The sequence below is a fragment of the Peromyscus californicus genome, unplaced genomic scaffold (genome assembly GCF_007827085.1).
Source record: "Peromyscus californicus insignis strain IS unplaced genomic scaffold, ASM782708v3 Scaffold_8__1_contigs__length_139910024, whole genome shotgun sequence".
NCBI classification, from domain to species: domain Eukaryota; kingdom Metazoa; phylum Chordata; class Mammalia; order Rodentia; family Cricetidae; genus Peromyscus; species Peromyscus californicus.
The window spans coordinates 101,471,839-101,489,306 of NW_026294606.1; the positions used below are offsets into that span (position 1 = coordinate 101,471,839).

The 17,468-nt window shown below is 43.1% G+C and overlaps 1 protein-coding gene across 1 annotated transcript in view; it reads right to left on the bottom strand.

Annotated features, from left to right (window-relative positions):
* Positions 1–61: 61 nt before the first annotated feature.
* Positions 62–17,468, bottom strand: part of Pkd1l3 (polycystin 1 like 3, transient receptor potential channel interacting) — a 60,302-nt gene continuing 42,895 nt past the window's right edge. Inside the window, 10 exon segments of the mRNA XM_052727664.1 lie at positions 62–542; positions 1,149–1,280; positions 3,873–3,974; positions 4,564–4,774; positions 5,992–6,152; positions 6,948–7,069; positions 8,839–8,972; positions 10,918–11,227; positions 15,958–16,143; positions 17,133–17,270. Of these exon segments, the coding sequence (XP_052583624.1) occupies positions 432–542; positions 1,149–1,280; positions 3,873–3,974; positions 4,564–4,774; positions 5,992–6,152; positions 6,948–7,069; positions 8,839–8,972; positions 10,918–11,227; positions 15,958–16,143; positions 17,133–17,270 (1,607 nt within the window). The 3' untranslated portion in view covers positions 62–431.

Here is a 17,468-nt window from a genome sequence, read left to right on the forward strand (position 1 = left end):
TGACTCATATTAGTGTATAAGCCAGATCCAGTCTTCACTTTCCACTCCCTTAGGACTGCAGGTGTCAGGAGCTGTTGGGGCTCATTTCCATCCCTGGACTTGAGCTCAGATAGCATCTATGAGTTTGCTTGCCTGCTACTCTATTTTTAGTAAGCTGCAGTTGAGCTCACTCTTGGCATGAGTGGTGAGCATTCTATTACCTGCTAGTTGGCAGTATAGCTGGATTGTGCTATGTACTTAGCATATCATTCTCCTTATTAAACTGCTGAAGTCCATCAGCAAGGTTATGGAGACAATGGGATTTTGATTCTCCACTAACACAAAGTGTTACACTTCTGTCATGAAATGTAAAGTGTTATCAATAATACAGTAAAATGTAAGCTAGGCTAGGCAATAATGAGATTAAGATAGTTCATCTTAAGACACAGATGTCAATACCCAGTGTTGTCAGCAGGCTTCTCAGATGCAGGATTCTGGTGCTGGCGGATTCCTAACAAACTTGAGAGCTTTTGTAGTAACATATCTGTCAGTGTAGCTTCTTTCTGAGTATTTGAAGACAGAGAGAAAAGTAAGTGACCCGAGATTGTAGGTGAAAATACCAAAGATACTCCTCTAAAAAGCTCATAAATATAGTAAAGACACTAATAATGGCTTACTGTCAGATGTAGGGAATGTCTACTGAATGGTTGGAGACCAGTTGTTTATGTCTTGGCAATTTGATTTCCTAGGAAAGTAACTGAGGCCACTAAAGGAAATGTGCATTATGGCATGGCATCTTAACTTTTGTAACCCAGATTGGCCTTGAACTCAGTTCTATCTCCACTTCCAAATGTTGGCATTACAAGTGTGTGCCACCATACCTGTATTAAAGCGGTGGTTCTCAACCTGTGGGTTGTGACCCCTTTGGGGTCAAATCAACCTTCCATAGGGGTTGCCTAAGACTATTAGAAAACACAGATATTTATATCACAATTCACAAAGTAACAAATAACAGTTATGAAGTAGCAACGAAACTTATTTTATGGTGGGGGTCACCACAACATGAGGAACTGTACTAAAGGGTCACAGAATTAGGAAGATTGAGAACCACTTTCCAGTTACAGGGAATCTTGACTGTCACTTGTTCAGTTACTGGGCCAGTTACTCACCTCAAGGGCCTTCCTTTCTTTTCCAAAGACAATGAGAATGGCAGAAACAAAAAGATTAATGATCACAAGTCCCATCAAGATGATACTAGTGAGGACCAGAAACGAGCCGAGGACCGGGTAGAGAGCGATAACCTGGGAAGACAGTAAGGCCTCTTAGAGTTTACAACCTGTGCTAACATCTGGGATTTATTTCTAAGTACACAGTTGAATCTGATGAAACCAGGGAGAGAAAAAGGTTCAAAGGAAAATACTTTTGGTTTTTTGTTTGTTTTTCAAGACAGGGTTTCTCTGTGTAGTTTTGGTACCTGTCCTGGATCTCACTCTGTAGACCAGGCTGGCCTCAAACTCACAGAGATCCTCCTGGCTCTGCCTCCCGAGTGCTGGAATTAAAGGTGTGTGCCACCACCGCCCGGCTTAAGGTGCTCTTTTTAACAAATGGTGTTTTGTTTTTTTTTTTTTTCTCCTTTGTTGTTGGCCTTTTCATTGTTGCTACTAAGGCCTGTTAACCAATGACTGATTCCCTGGTGAATACAGCTGCAACCATAACAGTATACAAATAGCAGTTGCATCCTTTCTTGGGAAGAAAGCTGCTGATTTAACTTACTTAATCAGTAATCTTTGAATCACTGGTGTGCTGGCTAGTTTTATGTCAACTTGACACACACTGTAGTCTTCTGAGAGGAGGGAAACACATCTATAAGATTAGGCTGTAGGCAAGCCTGTAGAGCACTTTCTTTCTTTTTCTTTCTTTCTTTCTTTCTTTCTTTCTTTCTTTCTTTCTTTCTTTCTTTCTTTCTTTCTTTCTTTCTTTCTTTCTTTCTTTCTTTCTTTCTTTCTCTCTTTCTCTCTTTCTCTCTCTTTCTTTCTTTCTTTCCTTTCTCTCTCTCTCTTTCCTTCCTTCCTTCCTTTCTTTCTTTTTTTTAACTTTATTCTGTGTATTTTTCACATCATGCATCCTCATACCATTCATCTCCCTGTCCCTTCCTATCTGCCCTTGCAATCTCCCCCACAAAATAAAATTTAGAAGAAAAAGAAAAACCTTGTCACAGAAGCTACAATGTGACACAGTGAATCACACAGTGTATCCTTTTGTCCATATATCTTTACTTGCAAGTGTTCATTGCAGAGTCATTGGTCTGGTTGGCGTTTTCTTAATTAGTGATTGATGTGGCAGGGCCCAGCCCATTGTGGGTGGTACCACTCTAGACTGGTGCCCCTGGGTTCTATAAGAAAGCAGGCCGAGCAAAGCCATGAGGAGCTTGCTGGTCAGGAGAACCCATGGCCTGTGCATCAGCTCTTTCCTCCAGGTTCCTGCAAGCCTTGAGTTCAGGTCTTGGCCTCCATCCGTAGACTGTGAGGGTATGTAATCCAAATAAACCCTTTCCTCCCAAGTTGCTTTTGTTCAGGGTGTTTGATCACAGCAGTAGAAACCCCGACTAAGAGTCACCAGAGTGATTAATTGTATAAGTGTCACTAGTTCCACTAATTTCCTGATCACATAAGCCCTTCAATGTTAGGACTCAAATCCTCATAAGATGCCTATTTGAAGTCTCCCCTTCACTTTGTTCATTTTGTGTAAAATTACATTTATGGGACGGTGTGCCTTTTTTATAATTATCTTAATGTTCTAACCAGCATACCTAACTCAAACATAAATTTTTTGTGAAGTACCTTGTCCTCTATGTAATATAGGAAGACAAGGATTTATGTGGGTGAGGGAGGAGTAAACTCACCAAGATGTGTGTGTAGTTTTCTTTTTGTTTGTTTGTTTTTTAAATCTTTGGGTACCTGCCACCCAGCTCCCAAATAAATACATGGAGATTTATTCTTACTTATGAATGCCTGGCCTTGGCTTGTTTCTAGCCAGCTTTTCTAACTAAACTTAAATTGTCCTGTTTCTCCTCTACATTTTGCCTGTGGGCTTTTTGCCTTTCTTTATTCTATACTTTGTTTATTCTATATCTTTCTTTTCTTCTTACTCTGTGGTTGGCCCCTGGTGTCTTTTCTTTCTCCTTTTCTCGCTCTTTGCTCTCTCTTTTTTTCAAGCCTAGATTTCTCCTATTTATTCTCTCGTCCTGCCAGCCCCGCCTATCCCTCTCCTGCCTAGCTACTGGATATTCAGCTCTTTATCAGACCATCAGGTGTTTTAGACAGGCATAGTAACACAGCTTTACAGTGTTAAACAAATGCAACATAGAATACAACACACCTTTGCTCCGTAAATAAATGTTCCACAGCTTAAATAAATGTAAACACGTCTTAGACTAATTGATCACAACACGTGTGTTAACTGTGAAAAGGACTAATGCGTTCTTTCTGGCACGACCTTTGGTTACTTCGTCACACAGTTTCAGAGGGCCTTTGAGAGCCTCCGCAGCTTGGGCTGTTCTGGCAGAAGAGTGAGGGCATGGGGGAAGAGGAGGTGAGGAGGGGCACTAGTGCTTAGGAAGCAATGGATGGTGAGTAGTGCGGTGTCGTGCCCGGGCACTACTTTGAGACAAGGGCAAAGGGTGTAGGTTCTCCTTATCCTGTGCAGCGCAAGGTTGCTTAATAAGTAACCACACCGTCCCACTAGTTAAAGCTGCTAAGCCAAACAGGAATCTGAAAGGAAATGAGGCTGCTTCTACTCTGTTTATCTGTGTCTGTCTGCCTGTCCATCCGTTTGTCTGTCCATCATCTATCTGTCCATCCATTTGTCCATCCATCATCTATCATCTATCTTACCTCCTTGTGGTTAGAAATTCCCATCAAGAGGCCAACAACAGTCACTGTGGAGCTGAAGAAACTCCGGTAGTCAGAGATGCTCCATCCAAACAGCAGGTTGAACTGAACAGGAGAAAGGCCAGTCAATGGTAATAACATTTCTGCCCTGAGGTGCTTGATATGGCCAATAGAAGCAATGGAAATTCCCTGTGGCCATTCAAGTCACTGTGGCTACAAAATTTATCTGATCTCCATACTACATCTGATCTCACTTTGTATCTTAGAGACAACACAAACATCTGGGTTTAAGACATTAAATATGGGGGCTGGAAAGATGGCTCAGTGGTTAAGAGCACTGGTTCTCTTCCAGAGGATCTGGGTTCAGTCCTCAGCACCCACATGGCAGTTCACAACTGTAACTCCATCTCCAGGGGATCTGACACCCTCACACAGACATATATACATGCAGGCAAAACACCAATGCACATACAATAGAAATAAATAATTTATAAATAAATAAATGAGCAAAATAGAAATAAAGTTTAAAAACTCCTTAAAAGAACACATTAAATATGGAACATGACTAAATCCAGCTTTCCTACCTGACCTTTAAAAACCCACTGTTAATCTGATGGTTTGATGTGCGGTGGCCTTTTCTGAGGGAACAGACAGGACTCAGCCCTTGGGGAAGACGCTGGGCTTTGGGGCTTACAGTCATTGCGTAGCTGCTCAGCAGGATCATGATGATCAGGATGAAGCCCACCACCTCATCCCAGGCCTTGTTCAGTGTCTTGCTGATGACCTGCAACTGGGCATTATGTTGCAGCAGGTCCCACAGCTGCACAGTTGCCAACAGAACCAGGAAGCCCATGAGGTGAGTGACAGCTGCGTTCACTTTCAGTGCCTCGGAGAAGCTGATGAACCTGTCACCAAGGAAAGCCAACCAGCAATTCCTCAGCACAAAGCAGGAGCTGCCATCACCTGTCAGCAACCTCACCAGGGCTTCCTCTGCAGAAGGTTAGCAGCCGGGGTCCATTAGGTCAAACGCCCACTGCGGGGAAACTTTCTAGCATGGCCCCTGGGCTGGGAGCTCTCCTGAAAAGCCTTTCAAGGCAGCTCCTGGCTGACTTCTTTCCTTCATATTGATCCTAGAAATGAGGACTTGCCTCCACTGTCATTGGTGCTGAATCTCTCAAAAGGAGAGTTAGCCTAGAGACCTGCCATCATCTTGGCCTGTGTCTAACACTCCTGTGGTCTCTGACCATAGAGACACTAGTGAGCTGTCATAGCACCGAGAAGAAGAGGAAGAGATTAGCCTTCAGTTCAGTTTTGTTGTGTGAAGTACATAATCTTATGTCATAGCAACCAGTTTACTTGGAGAGCTCCTGTAACTATAAGCAAGTTGGCAACCACAGATCTTTTGTTGCCTAAGGCCTAAACCAGTGGTTCTCAACCTGTGGGCCATGACACCTTTGGCAAATGTCTATCTCCAAAAATATTTACATCATGATTCACAACAGTGACAAAATTACAGTTACGTAGTGATGAAAATAACTTTCTGGTCGGGGGCCCCCACAACATGAGGAACTGTATTAAAGGGTCACAGCATCAGGAAGGTTGAGAACCACGGCCTAGGCAGTGCCACACAGCAGCCTGGAGTTCAGCTGCCACAACCTTCTGGGCTACACACACTCACTAGCCCAGTGTAGACAGTTCAACATAAAGTTACTTAAGATGGTGCTTTGGAAAGGTTTTAGATCTCAAGCCCTTAGCTTTAGAAATACTTGATCTAAAAGTGCTCAAAAGTCCTGTATGGGTAATAGAAAAAAAAAATGCCTGAAAACAGCCACTTCTTGAAAAGCTGTGTTTTGTAATGGGTTTGTATCCGTTTTTAAGGATGCTGTTTGTCTTATCTTGGGCTTTATGCATACAAAGAAACCCTAGTTCCAAGCCCTTGCTCTGAAACTTAAACACATCATCTTCTACAGACACCTGAGCACCACAGAGCCTCTTAGCAGGGCTAGTGGACAAATAGAAAAACAAATACAGCAGATCTGGTGGGGAAATGGAAGAGAAAGAAGGACAGATCAGGAAGCCTTAGGCATGAAGTAGGTGTGCCTGTGTGCCTCAGGTCCCTTACCTGTCCCGGTCACGGCGGTATTGCAGCATGTTTTTATGAAGGAGAGAAAGACGCTGCATGTTGAGCCCCAAGATGCTAAAGCTAATGAGGATTATGCTTGTGTCCAGAAGGTTTCTTTTCCTAGTGAGGAACCCCCACCTCTGCCGTTTCAGCCGACAGCCCTGAGTAAAGACAGCACAGTCACCACCGTTGTCTGGACGATTAGCCAGGACTGCCCCTAAGAAATTAGTCTGGCCACTTGGGATTTTGGCAGGCAAAGCACATGGGCTGTGGCCGTGGGAGTGCTCTGCAGTCACTCAGACACTGCTAACAGGAAAGTTGGTTGCTAATGAAACTTTTATCAGACAGACATGATAATTCTTGGAGATTATTCAACTATTGTGTGTACTTAACTAATATACAAGCTTTAAAATTTTCCTTATCAAGCTTGGCAATAGATACTGTTTACAATAATTCCTAATTTTTTTAGTACTTTTTGCCCAGCATACTTTCTTAACATTACTTTACATAAGGGTTAAGAAACTGCATAAAGGGCCTGGAGAGATGGCTCAGTGGTTAAGAGCACTGGTTGTTCTTGAAGAGGAACCTAAGTTCAATTCCCCTACCCATATGGTAATTGGCAACCATTTGTAACTCCAGTTCCAGGGGAGCCAACACCTGAATTCTGTGGGCATGTGGTACACATATATACATGCAGGCAAAACATTCATGCACAAAATAATTCTTTTTTAAAAAACAGAAACTACATGAAATATTATGTATTAAGAACTGACTTAATTCTTTGAACATGCCAGAATTGAGTAAGCTATTTCTACTTGGTAGAAATCAGTCAACCTCTGAACCCAGGCCTTGAAAAAGGACTGAAATAGCAACTGTAATTGTAGCACCATGTCCCGAAGGCTCCCTCCAGAGAGGGTTCATCTGGCGGCTGTCCCCGCATCTGACATACAGTTCACCTGTTTGAAGGCGTAGTAACAGACGAGAAGGTAGTAGGTGACTTGTGAGATAATCCAAGTCAAGCCCCTCTCTGATGACCGGAGGGAAGTCAAGTCGAGTTGTAGAGAGGTGAAGAAAGTCCCTAATAAAAAGAACAACTGAAATCAAGAATCTAAGCGTTTCTCTGTTTCATAAAACAAAACAACTGCAACTGTTGCTGTACCATCTATTTCAACCATTTCAGTCTCCACATTCTACTTAGTATTTCCTGTAGACCTGTCCAGAGTATGAAATGAATCATAGGCAAGCTACTGGAAAAATGTCAATTTCACTAAAGTTGCCAGAGAGAAAGAATATATCTGATGGATCTCAGCTAAAGGGATAAGCCTTTGGCTCACCACCTGTAATAATAGGTGTCCTCTTTTCAACTTGGAGCACAGCGGGGATGAGAATGGAAAGTACTAATACCCCACGAATGTGGAGGTGCTTGTATGAGGATGGACTACAAGGTTTCAGATGTGACCTAAAAGGACACTGAGAATGTGAAGATTTATGGTTTATAAACTTCCATAATTTTATGAAAGGTCTTATGAATATTAGCCCTGAAACACCGGAACTGAGATGTACCCCTGGTACATTTAGGAACAAAATTGTCTTACTTTATACAGTTAAATCTCAAGATTTAAGCTCTTTACCCGCCCCCCTTTCTTTGGCAGTTAAACAAAACCCTTTAATGAACCCCAGGAGGCCTTCAGGTCCATTTTGAGTAGTGGTTCTCATCCTGTGGGTCATGACCCCTGTGGGGTCACATATCAGATATCCTGTATATTAGATATTCACATTATGATTTATTAGCAGTGGTGGAATTGCAGTTATGAAGTATCAGTGAAATAGTTTTAGGGTTGGGGGTCACCACAACATGAAGAACTGTATTAACACGAGGGCCGCAGGACTAGGAAGGTTGAGAACCACTGGTTTAGAGAGAAGGGTGGAAGCTGCTTGTTCTGCTGGTCTGGGAGGGAAAAGCTCCCAGTTAAAAGCAGTACACAGTGGCTAATGGGAGGACCTGTAAGTCGGTTCTAGGGGAGAGAGGAAGGAGGGAGGGAGAGGGTCAGGCAGACTTCCCATAAAGGAAACTACCAGTTAGTATCCGGTTATCTGTGAGATGCTGCTATGACAATGTGGACACTCAGAATGAAGACAAGAAAGAAAACAATGGGAGATGAAAGGTGTGCACATGTTAGGGATATATATGAGTATAAAAGCTAAATCCTCTTCATAGAAAGAGTGACACTTAAAACTGGGAATTCATGAATAAACAACACTTTAAAAAATTGGAAAGCCCGGCATGGTGATCCATGCTTTTAATCCCAGCACTCAGAAGACAGAAAGAGAGTGAGCTCTCTCTGAGTTTGAGGAGAGCCTGGTCTACATAGCAAATTTCAGGAGAGCCAGGGCTTTGTAGAGAGACCCTGTCTCAAAAAAATACCCCAAATAATATAAAAAAAATTTTAAAAGTAATAAAAAAATTGAATACCAGTTAAAACTACTCTGGGAAGTAGGAGGTAGACAGGCCGTTAGTTGAACTATTTGACTTAAAAAAGATCATACAGGCCAGGCGGTGGTGGCGCACGCCTTTAATCCCAGCACTCGGGAGGCAGAGCCAGGCGGATCTCTGTGAGTTCGAGGCCAGCCTGGGCTACCAAGTGAGTTCCAGGACAGGCACAAAGCTACACAGAGAAACCCTGTCTCGAAAAACCAAAAAAAAAAAAAAAAAAAAAAAAAAAAAAAGATCATACATCTGAGTAATCATTCTAATTAAATCTACTTGAATGAATGGTATATGATCAGTAAAGGAGGCCTTGTCCTGAGATAGCCAGGTTGCAGAGCAAGGAGAGGAGGCCTCCATACCCACACTGTTGGATTCCAAAATGAGGGTCACCGCACAGAGCAGATTCACATTAGCATTGAAGACTGTGAGTTCCACAAAGAGGGCTTTCGTGCAGTGATCCAGCCAGCGCCTCTGCTCCAGATGCTGCAGAACTCTGGAGACACAGGGAAATGGAGCCAGCTACTTTCTCCATCCAATGTTGTAGTGGAGGACAGTAACCTGGCACTGTCACAGACCCCACGAGAAGCCACATTCCTTGATCTAGTGTTCCTATAAAATACTTCATGACTTGTAACACCCAAACTCTCATGGTGGTAACATGGATGGTTAACTAAGAAACAAGACGTTCACAGTTGTAGTCACACCATGGTTAGAGACTGAGGAAACACTATTTGACATTTAATCTGTAAGGCAGGATTAATTTCATAAATTCCATCAACTACTATTTGAAACATTAAATATTCCTCACCAACATCTATCTAGTACCAAAAGGTGAAAGAAGTGTAGAAGTATAAATGCCATTATTTGATTGATATTGTTTTTGAGCAATTACTTGAAACAAGTTTTATATTAAAATATTGTTACATTTTGACAGCACCCCCTGTCTCCCCTTAAGCATCAGTAAATTTCATACTCAGGTTTCCTGTGGGATGATCATTATCTATTCATCTATATGCCTGTCTATTTAGAATAAGAGCCTTTCTACAGCAGAACTATAAATCATATTCCTATTTATGTTTATTTCTCTAGTGTATATACAGACTTCCTAATGTGTTTGTATGTGTAGGTAAAATTAGGCAAGCATATTATAGTTTCCTGATGTTGTGAAAGAGAATATGTGCTATTATTTGTAGTTATATATAATCTTTTTACATGTCTATTCTTAGGTGATATTTGACTGACAAATGCTTTTGGAGATCACCTTATAATTAGTCCATAACTTTTTATATCATGTAATTGTTCCCAGTGTAATACTGACCTACTTTATGAAAATAAAAATAAATTCATGATGTAGTAGTTTGAATGAAAAAAATATTGTTACATTTATTGGGGGTATGTGTATGTCATGGTGAATATGTGGAGGGCAGAGGACAACTTGAAGAAGTCAGTTCTCTCCTATTCTGGGGGACCTAGGGATTGATCTCAGGCCATCATGCTGAGAGGCAAGCATCTTTACTTGCTGAGTCATTTTGCCTGCTCAGAAAATAATAATAATAATAATAATAATAGTAATTTTTTTTGAGACAAGGTTTCTCTGTGCAGCTTTGGAGCCTGTCCTGGATCTTGCTCTGTAGACCAGGCTGGCCTCGAACTCACAGAGATCTGCCTGACTCTGCCTCCTGAGTGCTGGGATTAAAGGCGTGCGCTATCACTGCCTGGCAGAAAATAATTATTTTAATTTAGACTTTTTTCATGCGCAATGACAAAGACTCTCAGGATTCATGTATTAAATTACTCTGTAAATCCTTGGCAATTCAGTTTGGGTGTTTGAACTTTGGGTTGATGTGTACATCACAGTTCACAGAGGCTAATGTTTCCATTTATATTTGAAGATCACAGTGTGTCTAAGACAGACAGACTCACCTGAGTTCAGCTACCCCTAGAATTGAAACTAAAATCTCTTTTCAGATTAAAAACAGTCTTTTTTTTTCAAATTGACAAAACAAAACATATTTATAACTTGAAGTTGACCAAGGAATTTTTAAATTTAAAGGTGTAGTTCCAGAGGCTGGGGTGATGGCTCAGTGGTTAAGAGCACTGGCTGTTCTTCCAGAGGACCCAGGGTCAATTCCTAGCAGCCACATAGCAGCTCACAACTGTCTGTGACTCCAGTCTTAGGGCATCCAACACTCTCTTCTGGCCTCTGAGGGCACTGCACACATGTGGTGAACAGACATTTGTGCAAGCAAAATACCCATATACACCAAATAATAATAATAATAAAAAACCATGGTATATTCCCTTAGAAGTGTAAAACAGAAGTGTGTATAAGTACCAGAGACAGTACAGAAACATTACAATAGCTGTTGGAACATCTCAGCTGGGCCCACATTCCTAGCTGTCCTGTGATGGGCCTCTTGTCCAGGCCACAGACTCACCTAGCTGCGGCACTGGAGTTTCTTCCAAGTCTCACAATGTATCCTCCTCCTGAGTAAGTGGCAAATTCCCCTTGGGTGGGATGGCCTCCCAGTAACTCCTGATTCTGATAATGCCAAATACTGTCTGTTTCTGTGATGTTTGTATCAGGGGGGCCCCAGCCAACCCCGTAGTTCTCTCTGTCCTCCTGATGTTGGGGACGTGAGGTCACTTGTTCACGGAGAGATACCGGGAAGAGTGTGTCATTAGGGATGCGAATCTGGCGAAGCAAAACATTGCCCAGAAGAAAGGAGTTCCCATCAGTAATAAATCCTAGTGAGAAAGTAAAAGAAACAATTAAAAAATTGTCTTGTTGCTAACTGAATGAGACAATCCAAGTACACTTCATTGGCAATTTTGAAAACATTTAGAGACATAAACTAATGCAGTCAGACAAAAAGTATAAAAACAAATGAAATTGTGTGCCAATTTGTAAATGATATGTATTATCTAGATAAACTAAGAGGATCAATGGAAGTTGTATTAACTTAAAAATGATAATTTATTGGGGTTACTTGGCACAAACTAATAGTATTCATCTAGCTATACCCCTTACAACAGGGGCAGGAATAGACTATCTCATTTAAACAGGAACCCCAAAGATAAACCTAACAAAAGATGGAAAACTAGACACCCATTCATTCCTCAGCAGCACACTTTCTGTGCTGACACTGACGGAGCCCTGTTCTAGATGCCGGGAACACACGGTGGATGCAGGGGCGTTCCCACCCACCGAGAGCTCACAGGTGAGGACCCAGGACAGGCAGCCCACCATATTCAGGTGTCAGGAAGCAGTGTTTGTGAGGAGCGACAGTGCTCTTAGGATGGCAGGGAAGTTTCTCTGGTGGAGAGGGAAGGGAGAGACCCAACAGAGCATAATGTAGATGCCAGCAGGGGACAGCAAGTTCTAAGACTCCCAAGGTGATGGCGTGATTGATGTACTTAATGAAAGTGACAGGCGCATCAGTGGCTGTGGGGGAGCACATGGGGGTTAGAGGAGGAAGAGATGAGGTGAAGGATGTAGGTCAGGGCTGGGCGGAGCAGGCCCTTGTCAACCAGAGGGATTTGACATTTATTCTAAATGTCTCTGCCGGGAGATTTTGAACAGTGGACTCACAGCTTTATGATTTAAATATGTAGAGATGAAGAATGGAGAAAGGGTCGTCTTTACGAAGGTGAAAAATGGGGCCTTGGTTTAGTTCTAACTTACATTTCTCTTCTGAGTGCGGGCTGCAAAGTCTTGTACTGTTCCAGAGCCTGTTGTAGAGTTTGGAAATGCTTTCACTATGAGGCTGCGGGCGTGGGCAACTCTGGTACTTTGCTGATAGGATTACTTATTGACACAGAGCAATCTGGAAACACTGTTTTTCAGTGCTGATGATTGACCACTACTCTACATCCCAAGGCCTTGTTTCTTTTGTTTTGTTTTGAGATAGTTTCAGTATGTAGCCCAGGCTGGCTTCTACTTCCCAACTGCCAGGGTTTCAGATATGACCCATCACATTCAGTTGGCAATACTTATTTTAGGCTTATTATTGTTAGAGTGTTTGCCTGCATGTCCGTATGTATACTACATGCATGTTTGGTGCCCGAGGTCAGAAGAGGGTGTCAGATTCCCAGAGACTGGAGTACAGACAGTTGTGGGTACTAGTAATTGAACCTGGGTCCTCTCCAAGAGCAATAAGTGCTCTTAACTCATGAGCCAACTCTCCCGCCCTGGCAATATCTTTTTTAAAGTTAAAAATGTAGGACATAGCCGGGCGGTGGTGGCGCACGCCTTTAATCCCAGCACTCGGGAGGCAGAGCCAGGCGGATCTCTGTGAGTTCGAGGCCAGCCTGGACTACCAAGTGAGTTCCAGGAAAGGCGCAAAGCTACACAGAGAAACCCTGTCTCGAAAAACCAAAAAAAAAAAAAAAAAAAAAAAAAAATGTAGGACGTGCGGGCACTGGTACTGCCCGCCTTTAATCCCAGCACTCGGGAGGCAGAGGCCGGCAGGTCTCTGTGAGTTTGAGGCCAGCCTGGTTTATAGAGTGAGTTCTAGGACAGACAGAACAGTTACACAGAAAAACCCTGCCTTGAAAAAAAATGTAGGAGGCTGGAGAGATGGCACAACAGTTAAGGGCACTTATTATTCTTCCAGAAGATTGAATTTGGTTCCCAGCACCCAAGTCGAGTGATACTTGCACACATGTGGTACATTCATAAAAATAAATTAGAAAACTGTTGTGTGCTATTATGATTGTGTTCTGACAAATAAAGGTTGCTTGGAGTCAGAGGGAGGAGCTAGCCACTAGCTGATCAAAATTAACCATAGAGGTTTGGAGGACTGTAGACAGATAGGAGATGGGAAGTGGTAAGGTGGGGCTGAGAGGGGATCTTGGCCCTTTTGAGGGAGGGATAGAAGAGGTAGGAAGTCACTGGTGGCTGCTCCCCTGCTTCTCTGGTCATTCAGGTTCTTACCCCATATTTGACTCCCGATTTTTTATTGGTAAAGAATAATTAGATGAACGCTTCAAAAAACTGTATATATCAGGACTAGAAAAATGGCCCAGTGTTTAAGAGGAGTTGCTGCCCTAGCAGAGGACCCAGATTCAATTCCTAGCACCCACACAGTGGCTCACAACGACCTGTAACTCCAGTTCCAGGGATCCAACACCTTCTGACCACCACAGACTCCTGCACACACACAGTACACATGCTTTCACATAGGCAGCACACACACATGAAATAAAAAACAGATGAGACTGGCCTGCAGCAGTTTTGAAAACAATGATTTTTAAGAGCTGAGTGAGTAAAACATGCTAGTGTTGATTTTTAACTGCTTTTCACACTGTGCCTACTGGACTGGGTTTCTATGGTGATATTTTATTTGTGCTGAAATGTGATTTTATTTGCATGTTAATAAAGTTGCCTGGAGGCCGGGCGGTGGTGGCGCACGCCTTTAATCCCAGCACTCGGGAGGCAGAGCCAGGCGGATCTCTGTGAGTTCGAGGCCAGCCTGGACTACCAAGTGAGTTCCAGGAAAGGCGCAAAGCTACACAGAGAAACCCTGTCTCGAAAAACCAAAAAAAAAAAAAAAATAAAGTTGCCTGGAGATCAGAAGTCACAGCCAGCCATAAGCGGGAGTCAGGTGGTGGTAGCACACGCCCTTAATCCGATCACATGGCAGGCAGAATCTCTGTGGTCAAGGACACATCCAAAGTAAGGTGACCTCAACTTTTAATCCCAGTACCAACCATAGAGACCTGGAGGTCTGTATAGACAGGCAGTGACAAGGAAGTCATGTGGTTGGGTTTAGAGCCAATGAGAAGGCAGAACAGAAAGGCAATAAAAAGACAGGACACCGGAAGAAGGTCTCTCTCTCAGGGGAAGGACAGCAGTGAGTGGTAAAATAAGGTGGACTTAGGTCTTGACTACTGCTCTGATTTCTGGGCTTTTAACTCTGCATTTGGCTCTGTGTTCCTTATTTAATAAGACCATTTAGAATTTCATCGACAGATTTCTTTTTAAAACGAAGTCTTGCATAGTAGCCTCAGATCCCGACTCTACCTCCCGATTGCCAGGATTATAAAGACCATCTGTGGCATGCTTGTTATCTTCATCCTGAGGTCTGTCCATTACTGGTAGCAGTATGGCAAAGCTCTGTTTCCCCAGGGGTGACAGTCAGCGCTTCCTCTGTCAGTACCATGTGCAGACATTATTTATTCTGAGTACTCAGATCTGTCATATAGGACAGGGCCTGAGATTCTTCCCATTGAATGGAGGAATCCAGAGCAAAGGTTGAGAAATCTACCCAGGATTCCACACTGATCAGGCTCTCAGTCTGCTCTTTATACTGTGGTGCTAAACCCCATATTGTGGTGCCATACCCTATCCTGTGGTGCTATACTGCAGCCAAGGAGGCCAAGAGGAGACTAGCCCCTCTATGACCTCTACTTTTGCCATCTTGGCTTCTAATCATTTTGTCAATATTTTATTCAGCATAGAGTTATGTATTACAAATAGAATGTTCCCTGAGCCTAAAACTGTTGTCATCCAAAACTGTACTTGAAAAAAAAATCACCATACAACGAGTAGGAGTTGCCTTCTGTAAGAACGCTCACACACCCAGCGCACTGGCAGGAGACTGAAAATGCTTGCTAAGATGAACATATCCTTCAGTTTCTCTTCAGGAACATAGGCGATGTCCTGAATCTCACCATGAAGCCACCAACCCTGAGGTAGATGGAAATGATGATTCCCAGAATTCAGCTTACTCAGCAGGCCACAAAGTTATGTCATGGCAAAGCTGGGTAACTGGCAACAACCCAAACCACAGTGAATAAGAAGTGTCTTTGTACATGCTGCAGGATAAAGCTTGGCAATGCTTCTTTTTGAGGTTCTTTGAGGACATAGATCTCATTATGACCATTGACCATTTTCCCCACAAGATAGGGTTTCTCTGTGAAGCTGTCCTGGTTCTTAGACCAGGCTGTCCTTGAACTCACAGAAATCTGCCTGCCTTTGCCTGAGTGCTGGGATTAAAGGCATGTGCTACCATTGCCTGGCACTGATTTTTTTTTAAGTCAGCTCCTAGGAAAGGTCCCTGCAGACTGTAGATATCCAATGCATGTTTGTGGGACTAAACTGGGTAAGCACACAGACAACTTACACACAGTCAGAGAGCCTGGAAAAATGGCACACGTGGCCAAAAGCCCATCCCATGTAAAGACCATTCTTATTAGACCACATTCCTGTACTCAGGGTGTGGCTGAGTCCCAGGGTCCCTGCAGTTACTTTTATGCTGTACGAGAATCAGTGCTGATTCCTGTGTCATGCACCATTGGGAATCAGACTCCACGGATCACCATGAGTCGTTAACTGAAGCTTCTTGGATGGAGTCTAGCGTCTTGCAGTGTCCACAGAGGTGTGGCCCATTGAGAAGCTGACTGACCTTTCTCTAGTTTTCCATGGGTTGTAGTAGAGGTCTCGTACCTCCCGTCTGCCCCAGAACTGTCCTTACCTCTGTAATCCCCATATAGGCTAGGAAGGAGGGTGTGGTTGGCCCATGGGTAGAAATCTTCCAGAAGTTTGATTTCTGATAAACGGTGAGAAAACCTCTTCCAGATAGCTTGATGGAGGAAAAACTGACTGGAGTCCCTTGCAGAGTAGACAGTAGCCATTAGCAGGCTCAGAAAGAGGATCTGGACTGGTTTACAACCAAAAAAAAAAAATCATCTGAGCGCGTTACTTTAGAAATCTAAACCTTTTCATTTTTCTTGCACTTACAGACTTTTGCAGGTCAAAAACAGTCAAAATGGAGCTGGGCATAATGACACAACCTTTAATCCCAGCACTTGGCAGGCAAAGGCAGGTGGATCTCTGTGAGGCCAGCCTGGTCTACAGAGTAAGTTCCGGGATGGCCAGAGCTACATAACGAGACCCTGTCTCAAAAAAGCCAAAAACCATCCAACCGAAAAAAACCAAAAACCAAAAAATCCAGGAGTTGAGATGGGCAATTTCAAATAGTTCAACCCAATGGGTATGAACACACACACACACACACACACACACACACACACACACACACGTACACACACACACACACACACACACACACACACACACACACACATACACACACACACACACAGAAATATATACATATGTTTTATATATATATTTCTTTTCCAGAATCATCCTGTCAATAATCAGAAATTTAACTCATGACTCATAAGATCCCACGTGTTTATACTGTATTTTGATTCTTAGACATAAATGCTCCTTCACATTCTGGCTTCACAAAAGGAAAGGCATGAAAAGAAAAGAAAAGAACAATAACAGTCATCGTTTTCTGTTCTTTGGTTCAGGGGGGCCAGTAGTGTACTGAGTATGTTAAACCCAGCACTTAGAAGAACCATTTTCCAAAGCAATTTCATTTCTCCCCCAGTCCAGAGAGTATGTAAGTTGTGTCTTGTTTCCCCTTGGCAGGTGGAGCCCTCTAACTCCACCTCGGTAAGACGTGAGGACTGGAAGCTCGGGGCTCTTCCCATTGATCACATCACCTGCATTGCTGGAATTCTAAATTTCATTTTCAAAGACACTTTTCTGCCCTCCCCTGTCTTCCATCTGATTCTCCCCTGCCCTCCCTGCTGGCCAGTGTGTACAGAGGTGCATGCTGCTACCACCCCTTCATACCCAGAGTACCACCAGTCAGCTTGAAGAGCTGCTTCTTCCAGGCTGTCTTTGGGTGCTTGGCCAAGCTGGTCATTGCTGGGGCAGTATAGATGGGATTGTTCTTATCTCTCAAACCAGGTGCTGATGAAGAACACTTTGCTGTCAAATATTGAAATATAGGCCAAATAAATGTTACATTTCATTATGTTTTGTTGAGCGTCTACCATGAGCATTTCCTGTTGAATGTTGGAGGGGCAGATAAAATGTTGTCTAAGCAACACATCTCTATCTATGGGGGAAAGGCCTGGGTTTTCCTTCTTAAACTCCCAACCCACTGGGGCCCAAACTTATAAAAGA